This window comes from Schistocerca cancellata, chromosome 6 (genome assembly GCF_023864275.1).
Source record: "Schistocerca cancellata isolate TAMUIC-IGC-003103 chromosome 6, iqSchCanc2.1, whole genome shotgun sequence".
In the NCBI taxonomy this organism is placed as follows: domain Eukaryota; kingdom Metazoa; phylum Arthropoda; class Insecta; order Orthoptera; family Acrididae; genus Schistocerca; species Schistocerca cancellata.
Genome location: NC_064631.1, coordinates 240120481 through 240139440, shown reverse-complemented (window position 1 = coordinate 240139440; position 18960 = coordinate 240120481). Strand labels below are relative to the sequence as shown.

At 42.9% G+C, this 18960-nt stretch overlaps 1 protein-coding gene across 1 annotated transcript in view; it reads right to left on the bottom strand.

Moving 5' to 3' along the window:
* Positions 1 to 18111, bottom strand: part of LOC126191056 (high affinity cAMP-specific and IBMX-insensitive 3',5'-cyclic phosphodiesterase 8A) — a 1161190-nt gene extending 1143079 nt beyond the window's left edge. The window contains exon 1 of the mRNA XM_049931769.1: positions 17963 to 18111. Coding sequence (XP_049787726.1) covers positions 17963 to 18050 — 88 coding nt within the window. The 5' untranslated portion in view covers positions 18051 to 18111. The remainder of the gene's footprint in view (positions 1 to 17962) is intronic.
* Positions 18112 to 18960: the final 849 nt, after the last annotated feature.

The following is an 18960-nucleotide window of genomic DNA, read 5'->3' as shown; positions in this document are numbered from 1 at the left end:
TAGCGTCTCCAATGTGACCCACCGGACTGAGAACGGACACGATATTGCAACCAATGCATCAACGTATGTTCACTACCAGCCCCCCTCCTCCCTCTCAACCAGTGTAACACAATCCTGGCTTTGTGACATTGTCTGTTACCACGCCGAAAGATGCCACTGTCTTTGTCGAAGATATCAAACATGAAGGGATGCAAGTGATCCGAAAAAACATTCACATAGTCCACAGCTCTCATGGAGCCCTCTACTACTAACACAGGCCCCACGGAAGCGCAGGTGTATGTCATCCATAGCACAATAATTTTCTCACTGGGCAGCGTTCACGGCACGGTGCATGTTGAGGAAAGTGTAACAAGCAAGCGGCGACTACCATGGAGTGATTTAATGTGCTAATGGTCGCCTCCTTGGGGTTTTGATCCCTGGTGTGCCTCCAGCTACATCTACATAGGTACTCCGCGAACCACCATATGGAGCGTTGCGGAGGGTACCCTGTACCTCTACTAGGCATTTCATCTCCTGTTCCACTCACAAATAGTGTGAGGGAAAAACGAATATCTATATGCCTCATGAGCCCTAATGTCTCGTATCTTATCTTCGTGGTCCTTTCGCGCAATATATGTTGGCGGCGGTAGAATCGTTCTGCAGTCAGTTTCAAATACCGGTTCTCTAAATTCTCTCAACAGCGTTCCCCGGAAAGAACATCGCCATCCGTCCTGCGATTCGAATGAGTTCACGGGGCATCGTTGTAACCCTTACGTGTTCGTTGAATCTTCTGGTAACAAATCTAGCAGCCGCCTCTGAATTGGTTCGATGTCTTCTTTTTATCTGACCTGGTAAGGATCCCGAAAACTCTAGCAGCCATGAAGAAATCGAGGTAGGACGATAAAGTAATGAGACTTATTTTCTTTGCAAGATGCGGCAACCCTCCAGGCTTGGGTAGGCACAATTTATTTGACCTTGGTCTATAAGCTGCTTCTAGTCCAAGCAGCACATCGATGCAACTGCTCAGTCGTGAGTTGTGCTGGAACGTGTTTGTGTCTCTCGTCATGGAAATGGAACTGCATAATATTGCGCAACGGTATGCCATTTCTTTTTGCGTTAAATTGAGTAAAAACGCGACGACAAGTTATGGTAAGCTTCAGAAGGCTTTTGGAGAGGAGGTTATGCCAAGAGCTCAAGTTCGCTAGCACAAAATGTTTAGTGAAGGCAGAACTAATGTTGAAGATCGCAGTGGACGACCATCAACCTCAAGGACGGATGTCAACTTGGCCAGGGTGGGTGAACTCATACGATCTGGTCTAAGATTATCCGTGAAAATGTTTGGAGAAAAACTGAACATCAATCGAGAAACGGTTCGTCTAATAATAACTGAAGATCTCGGTATGAGAACGATTTGTGCAAAAATGATCCCCAAAAATCTCCAATACTGCTCTGTTAGTACAGCAATTTGTAACCTCAAAACAAATTTCAGTACTACCACAGACACCTTATTCACCAGATCTCTCCGTGCGACTTTTTTCTATTTCCAAGAGTCAAAACGGCGGTCAAGGGACACAATTTTCAAACAACACAAGTTGTCCAAAAAGCTGTGACGAGAGTCTTGGAGGATATTACAGAAGATGAGTTCCAGAAATGTTCCCATCAATGACAGAAGAGCTGGAAAAAGTGTGTGCAATCAGAAGGGAACTGCTTTGAAAGAGAACACTAAGCTTGACTAAAACTTTCGCAACATTTTTTTTCACATCAGTCTCATTACTTCACTATCGCACTTCGTAAGTCACACTAGCGTCGTATATGCGGTTCCTTTATAGATGAACCACACTGTGGTAAAATTCTCCCAATAAACCGAAGTCGACCACTCACCTTCCCTACCACAGTACTCCCATACTTGTTCCATTTCGTATCGTTTCGCAACGTTACGCCCAGATATTTAAAAGATGTGACTGCGTCGAGCAGGAGACTACCAATGCTGTATCCGAACATTACGGCAATTTTTCCTACTCATCCGCATTAACTTGCATTTTTCTACATTTAGAGCTAGCTACCATTCACCACACAAAATTTCTAGGTTGTGTGATGATTGGTAGCTAGATCTAAATGTAGAAAAATGCAAGTTAATGCGGATGAGTAGGAAAAATATCTAGGTTGTGTGATGATTGGCAGCTAGATCTAAATGTAGAAAAATACAAATTCTGTCTAAGTCATCATGTATCCTCCTACAGTCGCTCAACTTCGACACCTTACCGTTCACCACAGCATCATAGCAAACAACCACCGACTGCTGCCCACCCTGTCCACCATATCATTTACGTATACAGAGTGGTATACCCGTGGTCTAGGGGTGGCGTCTTTGATTCATAATCAAAACGTCTTCGGTCCCGGCCTCGATACCCACCAATGCCTAAATTTTGATAAATAATCAGCATTGGCGGCCGAAGACTTCCGGCATAAGAAGTCAGCCTTATTCTGCCAACGGCCTTGTCAAAGAGGGCGGAGGAGCGGATAGAGGTTCAGGGCACTCTCTTATCCTAGGGGTGGGAAATTGCCCCTAAAGGCGGAAGAATCAGCAATGATCAACGACATGAGGATGCAGAAGGCAATGGAAACCACTGCATTAAAGACACGTAACGTGTATCCACTGGACATGTGGCCTGTATTTGAAGAAGTGTCATGATGATCTCTTCATTGGCAAAAATTTACGGAATAGTCCACCATTCGAATCTCCGGGAGGGGACTGCCAAGGGGGAGGTTACCATGAGAAAAAGATTAAATAATCAACGAAAGGATAACGTTCTACGAGTCGGGGCGTGGAATGTCAGAAGCTTGAACGTGGTAGGGAAACTAGAAAATCTGAAAAGGGAAATGCAAAGGCTCAATCTAGATATAGTGGGGGTCAGTGAAGTGAAGTTGAAGGAAGACAAGGATTTCTGGCCAGATGAGTATCGGGTAATATCAACAGCAGCAGAAAATGGTATAACAGGTGTAGGATTCGTTACGAATAGGAAGGTAGGGCAGAGGGTGTGTTACTGTGAACAGTTCAGTGACGGGGTTGTTCTAATCAGAATCGACAGCAGACCAACACCGACAACGATAGTTCAGGTATACATGCCGACGTCGCAAGCTGAAGATGAACAGATAGAGAAAGTGTATGAGGATATTGAAAGGGTAATGCAGTATGTAAAGGGGGACGAAAATCTAACAGTCATGGGCGACTGGAATGCAGTTGTAGGGGAAGGAGTAGAAGAAAAGGTTACAGGAGAATATGGGCTTGGGACAAGGAATGAAAGAGGAGAAAGACTAATTGAGTTCTATAACAAGTTTCAGCTAGTAATAGCGAATACCCTGTTCAAGAATCACAAGAGCGGGAGATATACTTGGAAAAGGCCGGGAGATACGGAAAGATTTCAATTAGATTACATCATGGTCAGACAGAGATTCCGAAATCAGATACTGGACTGTAAGGCATACCCAGGAGCAGATATAGGCTCAGATCAGAATATAGTAGTGATGAAGAGTAGGCTGAAGTTCAAGACATTAGTCAGGAAGAATCAATACGCAAAGAAGTTGGATACGGAAGTACTAAGGAATGACGAGATACGTTTGAAGTTCTCTAACGCTATAGATACAGCATAAGGAATAGCGCAGTAGGCAGTACAGTTGAAGAGGAATGGACATCACTAAAAAGGGCCATCACAGAAGTTGGGAAGGAAAACATAGGTACAAAGAAGGTAGCTGAGAAGAAACCATAGGTAACAGAAAAAATACTTCAGTTGATTGATGAAAGGAGGAAGTACAAACATGTTCCGGGAAAATCAGGAATACAGAAATACAAGTCGCTGAGGAATGAAATAAATAGGAAGTGCAGGGGAGCTAAGACGAAATGGCTGCAGGAAAAATGTGAAGACATCGAAAAAGATATGATTGCCGAAAGGACAGACTCAGCATACAGGAAAGTCAAAACAACCTTTGGAGACATTAAAAGCAACGGTGGTAACAATAAGAGTGCAACGGGAATTCCACTGTTAAATGCAGAGGAGAGAGCAGATAGGTGGAAAGAATACATTGAAAGCCTCTATGAGGGTTAAGATTTGTCTGATGTGATAGAAGAAGAAACAGGAGTCGATTTAGAAGAGATAGGGGATCCAGTATTAGAATCGGAATTTAAAAGAGCTTTGGAGGACTTACGGTCAAATAAGGCAGAAGGGATAGATAACATTCCATCAGAATTTCTAAAATCATTGGGGGAAGTGGCAACAAAACGATTATTCACGTTGATGTGTAGAATATATGAGTGGCGATATACCATCTGACTTTCGGAAAAGCATCATCCACACAATTCCGAAGACGGCAAGAGCTGACAAGTGCGAGAATTATCGCAAAATCAGCTTAACAGCTCATGCATCGAAGCTGCTTACAAGATTAATATACAGAAGAATGGAAAAGAAAATTGAGAATGCGCTAGGTGACGATCAGTTTGGCTTTAGGAAAAGTAAAGGGACGAGAGAGGCAATTCTGACGTTACAGCTAATAATGGAAGCAAGGCTAAAGAAATATCAAGACACTTTCATAGGATTTGTCGACCTGAAAAAAGCGTTCGACAATATAAAATGGTGCAAGCTGTTCGAGATTCTGAAAAAAGTAGGGGTAAGCTATAGGGAGAGACGGGTCATATACAATATGTACAACAACCAAGAGGGAATAATAAGAGTGGACGATCAAGAACGAAGTGCTCGTATTAAGAAGGGTGTAAGACAAGAATGTAGCCTTTCGCCCCTACTCTTCAATCTGTACATCGAGGAAGCAATGATGGAAATAAAAGAAAGGTTCGGGAGTGGAATTAAAATACAAGGTGAAAGGATATCAATGATACGATTCGCTGATGACATTGCTATCCTGAGTGAAAGTGAAGAAGAATTAAATGATATGCTGAACGGAATGAACAGTCTAATGAGTACACAGTATGGTTTGAGGGTAAATCGGAGAAAGACGAAGGTAATGAGAAGTAGTAGAAATGAGAACAGCGAGACACTTAACATGAGGATTGATGGTCACGAAGTCAATGAACTTAAGGAATTCTGCTACCTAGGCAGTAAAATAACCAATGACGGACGGAGCAAGGAGGACATCAAAAGCAGACTCGCTATGGCAAAAAAGGCATTTCTGGCCAAGAGAAGTCTACTAATATCAAATACCGGCCATAATTTGAGGAAGAAATTTCTGAGGATGTACGTCTGGAGAACAGCATTGTATGGTAGTGAAACATGGACTGTGGGAAAACCGGAACAGAAGAGAATCGAAGCATTTGAGATGTGGTGCTATAGACGAATGTTGAAAATCAGGTGGACTGATGAGGTAAGGAATGAGGAGGTTCTACGCAGAATCGGAGAGGAAAGGAATATGTGGAAAACACTGATAAGGAGAAGGGACAGGATGATAGGATATCTGCTAAAACATGAGAGAATGACTTCCATGGTACTAGAGGGAGCTGTAGAGGGCAAAGAACTGTAGAGGAAGACAGAGATTGGAATATGTCAAGCAAATAATTGAGGACGTAGGTTGCAAGTGCTACTCTGAGATGAAGAGGTTAGCACAGGAAAGGAATTCGTGGCGGGCCGCATCAAACCAGTCAGTAGACTAATGACAAAAAAAAAAATTACAGAGGACGACAGCGGTCCTACCAAACTTTACTGGGTCATTCCTAACGATACTCTTGTGTGTGATGAACATTCGCCGTCAAGGGCAACGTACTGGGTTTTGCAACTTAAAAGTCTACTAGCCATTCACATATCTGTGATATGATCGTACCTTCGTTAACAGCCTGCAATGAGACACCACGTCAAACGCTTTCCGGAACTCTAGAAATATGGAATCTTACTGCCGCCTTTCATCCATACTTCGCAGTATATCATATGTCGTTGAATACGTAGAACTGATTGGTGGTCCTGAACATTGTCCGGAAATCCTGGAAATCCTGTGGTCATGATTCAGCAAACCGTTAGTGTGGCTGGCCTAAGGCAAGTGGCTGCCTTCAGATGGTTTTTTGTCTTTAATCGTAGCTCAGTTATGGAACAAGTCTTGCTATTGTATAATTTTTATTAACGATGTCGATAAATGTGGATGGTTGTTTCTATGTAAAAGAAATATGTTTAATTTATTTTATTGAGTCCTAATGTCATTAACGTCACAGTAGTACTTTCCATGCATCGATAATGAGAGTTTTATAAAAAAATGGTTCAAATGGCTCTGAGCACTATGGGACTCAACATCTGAGGTCATCAGTCCCCTAAAACTTAGAACTACTTAAACCTAATTAACCGAAGGACATCACACGCATCCATGACCCGAGGCAGGATTCGAACCTGCGACCGTAGTGGTCACGCGGTTCCAGACTGTAGCGCCTAGAACCGCTCGGCCTATCCGGCCGGTGGAGATTTATAAATTAGTGGTTTTACGGGTATTATTTTACTATAGTGCCTTATCATAAGGTACTGTAGTTGCATTTTGTAATTGCTGAGGAAGTTAAGGAGATATATCATTTTAAATGTTAAAAATCATATGTTGTCTTAATCTATTTCCACTGTGGTCAATATGGCTTTCGCAATACATATCTTCCTTGTTTTCAAACCTATCATTTGCAAGATAGATGACTTTCTCGCTCTGAGTCACTTGCATACAATAACGTTTTGTTCATTTTTATATCTGCAGAATATTATCGTTTATTAATGGTTTTTGCACTTAGTACCACTGGCGTCAGTATGATACCAGCTTAATTTTCTTTTTCTTTTGTGAATGTAACATTTACGAAAATAGAATGACAGTTCCGTTAAACAGCTGTAATATACTGACAAAAGTTTAATAAATTTTATTACATGTCAGATCATAATGAGCTAAATGAGCTGGGTGTCGTATGCAAGATGGCCGGTGTGCATGACAGAGGAAGCCAAACAGGATATCGGGAGCAGATAATTCTTTCCAAAGCAGCTGGACGCTATATATGGTGTTGAACAGAAACCTCGTACATCAAGAAATTCAGTTTTACAGGAGAGTAAAGAAACACTATTTTCATCTCGATACCAAACAAATGTAAAATTATTATCAATATAATATGCTTCATTCATAGAATATTAGATGAAAAAAAATAGGAAAATAAATTTCGTGCCATACATTTAATAAAATTTGACATACGATGATGCTGTGCGAACAAACTGACATGCAAGATTGCAGTTCAACACAGTCGGCTTTGCTTCCTCAGGACAGGTGAAACACGCCAGCAAGTAGTACACCCGATGCGTCTCGAACGGCGCAGAGCGTTGGTGTCAGCGGAATAATAGGAAACTTGACAAAGCGCATAATGGAAAAATCCCGTGTACGACTTAGAGAGATAATCAAATATTGAGGCGATCACACGTCGAGGGAATGATCCAACGGAAAGAGACTGAAGAGGCCCGTATGTAATCAGAGTCAATTAAGAACAATATAAAAGAATCAGGTAGCAGTGAGTAGAGGCACAACTCAGTTTCACTGCAGAGCCCGCCTCGTTAGATGAGTGGTCAGCGCGACGGGATGCCGTGGAAACGGGCTCGGGTTCGACTCCCGGCTGGGTAGGAGATTTTCTCCGCTCAGGGATTGAGTGTTGGGTTGTAATCATCATCATCATCATCATCATCGACGCGCAAACTACCGAACTGGCGTTGGCGACCGGTCTACCCGACGGGAGGCCCTAGCCACATGATATTTCATTTCATTTCATTTCGTTGCAGAACATTCTGAGGGCAGTGACGATCCGTAGCAGCACCCGATGGAGCAGTAAAAACTTCAACTGCGAGAAGAGGGTGATAGTCTCTGGTGGACGTACAATATTCATTGGAATATTGCTAAACAGAGACTGCCTGTTCCTGCCTGAAAGGGTCAGAACAGTGAAATTGCAGCGAATAGCAGGAAGAAACTACTGATTGGAACTTGTCTCTTGCACGGTAGGCAAAGTGGTCTGTGAGTACCAGTGACGTAGTTCACATCATTGGTGAGTGATTAGTTAGGCCAAGTGTCCGGTAGTTAGCAGATCGAGTGAAGCACTCTTCTCTAACAGAGATCCTTCGTAGTAATTACTGAAAGCATCTGACATTCTGGTAAGGGGTTTTGGTCCGATACTTCATTAAATAACTGTTTTTGATAGATTAATAAATTGGTTAAAGAAAGAGTAATAGCTTGCTACTTTAGCAAACAGTTCCTACCAACTTCACAAAAGTTAACTATCTTCTGTAACCTAACCCCCCCGCCCTCCCCTCCCAACCAAGGAACCAAGGAGACTTTCTCGCTCTCATCTCCTTTATAAAGGTTGAGAACAAAGCAAGTTAAATTCTACAATGCCATTATCGTCCTGATTCCGCCACGCAAGGGTACGGAAACTGTTTCGGTACACGACAGCATGTTTTTATGTTATTACATTAAAATATTCCCATTAAATCCAGTATAAATTACTTGAGAACTTTATGACCTCCATTGGTTCTAAGTAAAATCAAAAGGGCAGGTGGTAGGAAGGTTAAATTGATTGTGTGAGTGTTTGAATATTGTTGTTTTCTTTTAATGGGGAATTTTTTCTATAAAACACACTTCTTCCTGCGTGGCGTGCCGGAAATGCCAGTTTTCAGGAGGGCAGTGGGGATAATGTTTTGCGTCTTCAGAGTATATCAAAATAGCTACAACTATGCTACTACCACAGCAGCTGTGAACAGATGTAACCTGTGAAATAGAACGATTTCGCGCATTTCTTGATGTCAACTCGTATCGTAAAGATAGACTTAGGTTACATATAAAGTAGTTATAGACACAACTGGGGGTAGTAAATATGCAGTTAAGAATATATAAAAATGTAACCTACAAGGAAAACCAAGTTTAGTTTTCTGATAATGAAGAAAGCGTGATAGTATAGTGAAAGTAAAATAAGGAAATCAGTCATGAATTAATTACGAAACAAATTTGAGTAGTGCTTCTTATAATAATAAATTTTTGGTGGAAAATAATACGAAATAAGTATAGGATCAAGTTCAGCACATAACACCGTCACAAATAATTCTTGCCTTCTGATGTATCTGTCCTAAAAGCCGCGTGGATCTTTGAACTGTCCCTCTGGGAACAGGCCGGCTGCCCTCGGCTTGATTGCTTTGCTTAACTCGTCAGCCGTCGATAATTTGTTCCAAAGAAATAACCTTGTTTTGTGGTAACTTCATCAAGACAGACCGGGAAAGGGCAGCAAGAAGAGAACAGAAAACAGTGTTCCCGTTTCGCAAGAGGACCTAGACAGACGATAAATTTTGATGTTGGCATACTGGTTAATGAGGATGTTTTTCAGCTAAATAGAATTTGTTAAGACTTTGCTCAACACATAGTGTACAAGGTATCGATTACTTAACTAAAATTACCATCGTATGATTAGTGAGACAGTGACAAAGTTCTTTCATTATACTCGCTGGCATAATGTGTATCGCAAGGGTCCACATATGGTACACTCCAGAAATACCTTGAGAATATTAGCCCCTCATTATTTAAAACAACCAGAGCATTCTGGAAACTTTGTGCCAGTAAATTAAAACATATCATAAGTTTTAAAACGCAGTGATTCGCCGCCAAGAGATACTGATAGAAACTGATTTATTATAAAACCAGTTTCGGTCTACACCCAGCGACGTCGTCAGTTATAAGATATTTACAAGAGCATGTAAAGCGATAAAAAGTCAAAGGCGGGAAAAAATATAAAATCCATGATTCTTCATTGTTGAAAAATACTAATATACACACATCAAAAAAGTTTTGCATCACCCCGGTTCCTGAAGATAGACGTTGACTGTGGATATTGTATCACATACACAGTCCCTTTGACTGTTCAGAGATATCACTAAACCCGCCCAAAGATGTAAACAACCACGCATGAGCAGCGCCTATTAGACGGATGGCGTCCGACAGCCCATCAGTTCCAGTCATTCCATCAGGAAGGGGGTATACGGGTCGTGTTGTCTGTAGTTCAACCACGCCTAGACGGTCAATAACGCGGTCCGATCGCGTCAGCATTGTTAATTTGTGCCAGGGAGGACTCTCAACAAGGGAAGTGTAGGCGTTTCGAAGTGAACCAAAGCGATGTTGTTTTGACATCGAGGAGATACAGAGAGACAAGAACTGTCGATGACATGCCTCGTTCAGGCCACCCAAGGGCTACTACTGCAGTGGATGTTAGCTACTTACGTATTATGGCTAGAAGGAACCCTGACAGCAACGCCACCATGTAGAATAATGCTTTTCGTGCAGCCACAGGACGTCTTGTTACGACTCAAACTGTGCGCAATAGACTGCATGTTGCGCAACTTCACTCCCGACGTCCACGGCGAGGTCCATCTTTGCAACCACGACACCATGCAGCGCGGTACAGATAGGCCCAAAAACGTGCCGAATGGACCTCCCAGGATTGGCATGACCTTCTCTTCACCGATAAGTGTCGCATATGCCTTCAACCACATAATCGTCGGGGACGTGTTTGGAGGCAACTCGAGTCAAGCTGAACGCCGTAGACACACTGTTCCAGCGAGAGCAGCAAGGTGGAGTTTTCCTGCTGTTTAGGGGTGGCATTATGTGGGGCCGACGTACGCCGCTGGTGGTAACGGAAGGCTCTGTAACGGCTGTACGATACGTGAATGCCATCCTTCTACCGATAGTGCGCCCACATCCACATGTGCAGCATATTGGCGAGGCATTCGTCTTCATGAACGACAATTCGCGCCCCCATGGTCCACATCTTGTGAACGACTTCTTTCAGGATAACGACATCGCTCGACTAGAGTGGCCAGCATGTTCTCTAGACATGAACGCTATCGAACATGCCTGGGATAGATTGAAAAGGGCTGTTAACGGACGACGTGACACCAACCACTCTGAGGAATCTACGCCGAATCGCCTTTGAGGAGTGGGACAATCTGGACCATCAGTGCCTTGATGAACTTGTGGGTAGTATGCCACGACGAATACTGGCATGCATCAATACAAGAAACGTGCTACTGGGTATTAGAGCTACCGTACCGGTGTGTCCAGAAATCTGGACCACCACCTCTGAAGGTCTCGCTGTATGGTGCTACAACATGCAATGTGTGTTTTTCATGAGCAATAAAAAGAGCGGAAACGATGTTTATATTGATCTCTGTTCCAATTTTCTGTACAGGCCCCAGAACTCTCTGAACCGAGGTCATGCAAAACTTTTTTTCATGTGTGTAAATTACATTGTCAGCGCTAAAAATGTACCTGGTACTGCTCTCCATGTTATATTGTCAGCTTAGAACGTTAAGAGAAGAGAGAGTACATATTACCCATTGTACTGTCGGCAGTATGTAGAATGATTCCTACCATAACGTTGTAAGCTGACAGTACAACATGAAGGAGAGCAGAATTTGGTACATTTTTAATGCTGACGATGTAATTTATATTACTATTTCACAACAATGGCGAATCATTGATTTTATATTTTTTGACGTCTTTGAATTTATATCGCCTTTTAAAACGTTGTAAATATTTTATAATACCTGATTGTGGTCTGTGGACCAAAGCTGGTTATATAATTAAAAAATTCTTATTAGTAATTCTTGGCGGTGAACAATGAGCTGTGGGGCATTTTCTGAAAATAACAGATTATTTTGTTAAATTCAAAGAAGATATAAAAATTAAGAATATATTTCCCTGATATCTTCCTTCATACACTTCAGATGAAGAAATCGAAGAACAGAAATGGAAAAATATTAACAACAAATTTTTAACAACAGAAATAAGTTCTGCATAGTACAGTGTAGTCAATAATATTATACCAACAAAACACAGGTTGCATTCCATACGTCTCACTGGTACGAAATTGAATCCCAAATATTGATTAGTGGACACATTAATACATCAGTTCAAACATCGGAGTTGCAGCACCATATCGAATGGCATTTCTTAGCAAAACGGGAGATACATCAATATAGCGGAACTCGTTGCGCCAGATGTATTTGCTGAGGTTACTACGTTTGAAATGTTTGTTGGAAAGACAGTTTACACCGAGATTAATTTTTTTTCCAGTAAAGTTTATTTTAATTAAGTTGAGGTTAATCAGCTTCAAATTAAAAAGAAAGTTTTAATCAGAAATATTTATAACTGTGCACAGGATCACTAGTCATATGTGGAGATGCAGAAATTTAATGAAGAGTTCAATTATTTTGAGTGTGGCAATTAATTATATCCGTCTGTTTCTAACATTTTAGCCTGCGATGGCTTCTCTTCTCTCAGTGCTCTTATGAGAGTGAAACTAAACAATGATAAATTACGACTTATGATTGGTTTCAGTAATGGGATTACCATCGTTGAGCCATGAAAGAAAAAGACTAATAGTGAAAATAACTTAGTGTTGGCGGCTTAGTAGAAATGATATGCAACTTTTTGAATTTATTATGATTTATCGTAACATTAACTAGTTTTCGATCCAATGCACAGTCGTTATCAGATGGAGGTGTCACAGGAACATTATTTACTTAACCATGAGCAGCTGCTCTCTATGGTAGTGGTGCTGGTGAAAAGAATGAAAATTTAGGCATAAGTTAACGAAATTTGTACGAAACCATCTTTATGGCTTAGGGTATTTGCATTGCATCTTGATAACGACAACAAACTTCCACATTTTGAATGAAATGATCCGCACAGGTTGTAAATACTTTTATTCAAGGTCATGACTGGTTTACCGTCAATTGGAAACGCTTTCTCAGGTGATAGAGATTATGTTTAACAACTCGTAACGGAAAGATAGCTGCCTTAGAGCCAATCCCCACAATTCATCTCAAGTTATGAACATACACGGCGCTAAAAGCGGTAGTCCATAGTTAAAACGAAGGGGAAAGCATAGAACCGCGCCACACGCAGGAGGATGGTTGAGCGAAAGCAGGCAAAGGCAGAACTAACCGCTCTGCTGCGTGGAATGTGTTGGTAAAGAAAGCGGTCAGTACTGCCTTTGCCTGCTTTCGCTCAACCATCCTCCTGCTTGTGGCACGGTTCTATGCTTTCCCCTTCGTTTTAACTATGGACTACCGCTTTTAGCGCGCTGTTTGTTTATAACTTGAGATGAATTGTGGGGAGTGGCTCTAAGGCAGCTATCTTTCCGCTACGAGTTGTTAAACATAATCTCTATCACCTGAGAAAGCGTTTCCAATTGACGGTAAACCGGTCGTGACTTTGAATAAAAGTATTATACAACCTGTGCGGATCATTCCATTCAAAATGTGGAAGATAGTTGTGGTTATCAAGATGCAATGCAAATACCCTAAACCATAAAGATGGTTTCGTGCAAATTTCGTTAACTTATGCTTAAATATTCGTTATTTTCGCCAGTACCACGACCATAGAGAGCAGCTGCTCATGGTTCACTAAATAATGTTCCTGTGACACCTCCATCTGATAAAGATCGTGCATTAGCTCGAAATCTAGTTAATGGTACGACAAATCGTAATAAATTCAAAAAGTTGCATATCATAATTACTAAGCCACCAACACTAAGTTATTTTCACTGTTAGTCTTTCTTTTCACAACTCAACGATAGTAATCCCTGTACTGAAACCAATCATACGTGGTAGTACTTATTTGATTGATAGTAGGACCTGAAGATGAAGCAAATGTAGCGCTGGAAACAGTCGTCTGAGTAAAAAACACTTTGAAAATATTTCTTGATGCAAAATTTAGCAACAGCCATATGTATTGTAGAAATTTATTTTATTTTATGAACTTCTATGTGCTACCAGTTTCGGCATTACATTGATGCCATATTCAGGCCCCTGTACAATGAGTAGAAGAAATGTACTATTACAAAAAAATTATAAAAAATATAGAACATACGTTAACAACTGACAGGTATCATGTTAACTATGTCAGTGGCTCAAAGAGATATATTGTATATCATTAAAACTATATGTAACATTAGGGCACATATGCTTCTGCCTATGTCATGCTGTTGTTAATGGTTTTTCCCTGTTTTACTCAAATAACACATGATCTATGAACATATGTGTACGCTATTATTCATAAAACCATAACACACAGTTGTAATAGGCGATGCAACACATCAGATGTACTGCATACATTCGTATGTCCAGTGGAACAGTGAAAGAATTTTTTAATAAAAAATAACTAATATAAATAACAATAAAATTAATTAAAATCCAAGAAAATGTGACAACCATGTCAGAATACATACACTCCTGGAAATGGAAAAAAGAACACATTGACACCGGTGTGTCAGACCCACCATACTTGCTCCGGACACTGCGAGAGGGCTGTACAAGCAATGATCACACGCACGGCACAGTGGACACACCAGGAACCGCGGTGTTGGCCGTCGAATGGCGCTAGCTGCGCAGCATTTGTGCACCATCGCCGTCAGTGTCAGCCAGTTTGCCGTGGCATACGGAGCTCCATCGCAGTCTTTAACACTGGTAGCATGCCGCGACAGCGTGGACGTGAACCGTATGTGCAGTTGACGGACTTTGAGCGAGGGCGTATAGTGGGCGTGCGGGAGGCCGGGTGGACGTACCGCCGAATTGCTCAACACGTGGGGCGTGAGGTCTCCACAGTACATCGATGTTGTCGCCAGTGGTCGGCGGAAGGTGCACGTGCCCGTCGACCTGGGACCGGACCGCAGCGACGCACGGATGCACGCCAAGACCGTAGGATCCTACGCAGTGCCGTAGGGGACCGCACCGCCACTTCCCAGCAAATTAGGGACACTGTTGCTCCTGGGGTACCGGCGAGGACCATTCGCAACCGTCTCCATGAAGCTGGGCTACGGTCCCGCACACCGTTAGGCCGTCTTCCGCTCACGCCCCAACATCGTGCAGCCCGCCTCCAGTGGTGTCGCGACAGGCGTGAATGGAGGGACGAATGGAGACGTGTCGTCTTCAGCGATGAGAGTCGCTTCTGCCTTGGTGCCAATGATGGTCGTATGCGTGTTTGGCGCCGTGCAGGTGAGCGCCACAATCAGGACTGCATACGACCGAGGCACACAGGGCCAACACCCGGCATCATGGTGTGGGGAGCGATCTCCTACACTGGCCGTACACCACTGGTGATCGTCGAGGGGACACTGAATAGTGCACGGTACATCCAAACCGTCATCGAACCCATCGTTCTACCATTCCTAGACCGGCAAGGGAACTTGCTGTTCCAACAGGACAATGCACGTCCGCATGTATCCCGTGCCACCCAACGTGCTCTAGAAGGTGTAAGTCAACTACCCTGGCCAGCAAGATCTCCGGATCTGTCCCCCATTGAGCATGTTTGGGACTGGATGAAGCGTCGTCTCATGCGGTCTGCACGTCCAGCACGAACGCTGGTCCAACTGAGGCGCCAGGTGGAAATGGCATGGCAAGCCGTTCCACAGGACTACATCCAGCATCTCTACGGTCGTCTCCATGGGAGAATAGCAGCCTGCATTGCTGCGAAAGGTGGATATACACTGTACTAGTGCCGACATTGTGCATGCTCTGTTGCCTGTGTCTATGTGCCTGTGGTTCTGTCAGTGTGATCATGTGATGTATCTGACCCCAGGAATGTGTCAATAAAGTTTCCCCTTCCTGGGACAATGAATTCACGGTGTTCTTATTTCAATTTCCAGGAGTGTAGTTACTTACGTGTGGTCTAGGTCGTATTATGTGTGGTACAACAAACAGCTGCCGCAATATTAACGATAAAAAGCATAAAAGAGTTTGTCTTAAAACCCAATTGCATTCCCGAAGTAAACCAATCCAATCGTACTATTAAATAATCAGACATCTTGTCATCGTAGACACTTCATTAGGACCCTTATGTACGACAACCCCACATTGTGCTGAGTGGATTAATGCAACGCCAGCAGCTGCCTCATGTACTCATGGTTACAAAGAAGTTCCTCAATCTCTGTAAATCAAGAAATGTCTATCTCCCTACATATAAGTCCTACACAATTATGCAGGATTATACGAAGTGGAATCGATTGAATAAAAAGGAAAGGAAGAAAAAGAGAAATATAGGTAGCCGCCTATATGTATGAAGATAAATCCCAAAATGAAATGTATACAATCCCTAAGACTAAGGGTATCACGTATAACTATGTCAAATTATTCTGAGGTTGCATTAAGGGCAGGTGTAGCAGCGTATGAGATGACTATCCGGATCTGAAGTACATCATCCAGTGCCATCATATTCTGTCTAACGACTTTAATGAGTCAGAAACTATCTGCAAGGGTCAAAATGTCACGGTACCTAAGAACTTGTCAAAGTATTTGGCTAGTTAAAGTCAGACAATAACGGACTTATAACCATTAGCTGAGTGTCAGGAAATGCAGTGTTACATCAAGTACACTACTGGTCATTAAAATTGCTACACCAAGAAGAAATGCAGATGATAAACGAGTATTCATTGGACAAATATATTATACTAGAACTAACATGTGACTACATTTTCACTCAATTTGGGTGCATAGATCCTGAGAAATCAGTACCCAGAACAATCACCTCTGGCTATAATAACGGCCTTGATACGCCTGGGCATTGAGTAAAACAGAGCTTGGATGGCGTGTGCAGGTACAGCTGCCCATACAGCTTCAACACGATACCAGTTCATCATATGTAGTGACTGGCATATTGTGACGAGCCAGTTGCTCGGCCACCATTGACCACACGTTTTCAATTGGTGAGATATCTGGAGAATGTGCTGGCCAGGGCCGCAGTCAAAAATTTTCTGCATCCAGGAAGGCCCGTACAGGACCTGCAACATGCGGTCGTGCATTATCCTGCTGAAATGTAGGGTTTCGCAGGGATCGAATGAAGGGTAGAAGCACGGGTCATAACAAATCTGAAATGTAACGTCCGCTGTTCAAAGTGCCGTCTATGCGAACAAGAGGTGACCGAGGCGTGTAACCAATGGCACCCCATACCATCACGGCGGGTGATACTCCAGTATGGCGATGACGATTACACGCTTCCAATGTGCGTTCACAGTGATGTCGCCAAACACGGATGCGACTATCGTGATGCTGTAAACATAACCTGGATTCATCCGAAAAAATGACGTTTTGCCATTCGTGCACCCAGGTTCGTCGTTGAGTACACCATCACAGGCGCTCCTGTCTGTGATGCAGCGTCAGGGGTGACCGCAGCCATGGCCTCCGAGCTGATAATCTATGCTGCTGCAAATGTCGTCTAACTGTTCGTGCAGATGATTGTCGTCTTGCTTACGTCCCACCTGTTGACTCAGGATCGAGACGTGGCTGCACGATCGTTTAGAGCCATGCGGATAAGATCCCTGTCATTTCGACTGCTAGTGATGCGAGGCCGTTGGGATCCAGAACGGTGTTCCGTATTACCCTCCTGAACTCGCCGATTTCATATTCTGTTAACAGTCATCGGATCTCGACCAACGAGAGCAGCAATGTCGCGATACGATAAACCGCAATCTCGATAAGCTACAATCCGACCTTTATCAAAGTCGGAAACGTGATGGTACGCATTTCTCCTCCTTACACGACGCATCAAAACGTCTGACCAGGCAACGCCGCTGCTGTTTGTGTATGAGAAATCGGTTGGAAACTTTCCTTATGTCAGCACGTTGTAGGTGTCGCCACCGGCGCCAACCTCGTGTGAATGCTTTGAAAAGCTAATCGTTTGCATATCATAGCATCATCTTCCTTTCGGTTAAATTTCGCGTCTGTAGCACGTCATCTTCGTGGTGTAGTAATTTTAGTGGCCAGTAGTGTATAAAACTGGCCTTGGCGTTCCATTTCCATTAATTATGTCTTAATTAGTGCTGCGCATGAACTGTGATAGGCCTGACTACTACACACTTTGTGGTGCTTGACAAAGAAAGTAAATCACGTGCACAAAGTTAAAAAAAGCAGGTGAGTTTTGCAAAGGGTGGTGGCAGCGGGCTGCGACTGACCTGCGCTGGGAGAGGTGTTGGCCGCCTTCACGTCCATGGCGTCGGCCCCATGGTAGCGCTGCTGCAGCGAGCTGGGCGTGCAGCCCATGCCCTCACATGCCACGCCGGCCGGCGCGCGCCTCCCTCAGTGTGCCGTGCTCATCGCACGCCTGTAACACAAGCAGACAGAGGGTGGCCGGTCAGTCATCCGCTGATGCAACCACGACAAGTGCGGGAATAATAATCGCGCATCAGCTTAACGGCTCATCCGAGTTGCTGACAAGAATAACACACAGCAGAATTGAAAAAAAAATGGGGATGTGTTTTATGACGATAATTTTCGCTTTAGGAAAGATATAGGTACCAGAGGGGCAGTTCTGACGTTACGGTTCTAACAATACCAACACTTGCAAAGTAGGTTAGAAATCAGATTAATAATGTTGCTCACGCAGCATATGTTCGCTTTGTCGGGCAACAACAAAGTGTGGATGGTATCGTCAGAATGGAAATAATGAAGTCACTGTAAAAAAAAAGTCATTAATTTTGGCACTTATCTTGAATGAATTCCCTCGTAGATTTCGTCGAAGTTCTTATCGCTCATCTCGTTGACTCTAGGGTGATTCCACTTTGACTGCTAAAAGGTCCAGATATGTATTTTAGCAATATTTGAAGACCGAACAAAATCGTTTTTCAGGAAATTCTTAATGATCAAACAATCCCAGATCAGAACAATGGTATGGTAGAAAAAAGTTTTGACTTTGTGTTCACGATCCACATTTTTATTAAACTTCTTGTAAATTCTCATACTTCTTAATTGTCACATCATCAAGAAAACCGTTTTGTATCAATCTTCATATATTTAATTTCCACTTTAACCAAACACAAGACTTGACTGATCTTTTACAAAGCGAATTAACAACTTCTGCAAAGTGAAACAAAGACTGCTCTGTGCGCAAAATGGTTCAAATGGCTCTGAGCACTATGGGACTAAACTTCTGAGGTCATCAGTCCCCTAGAAC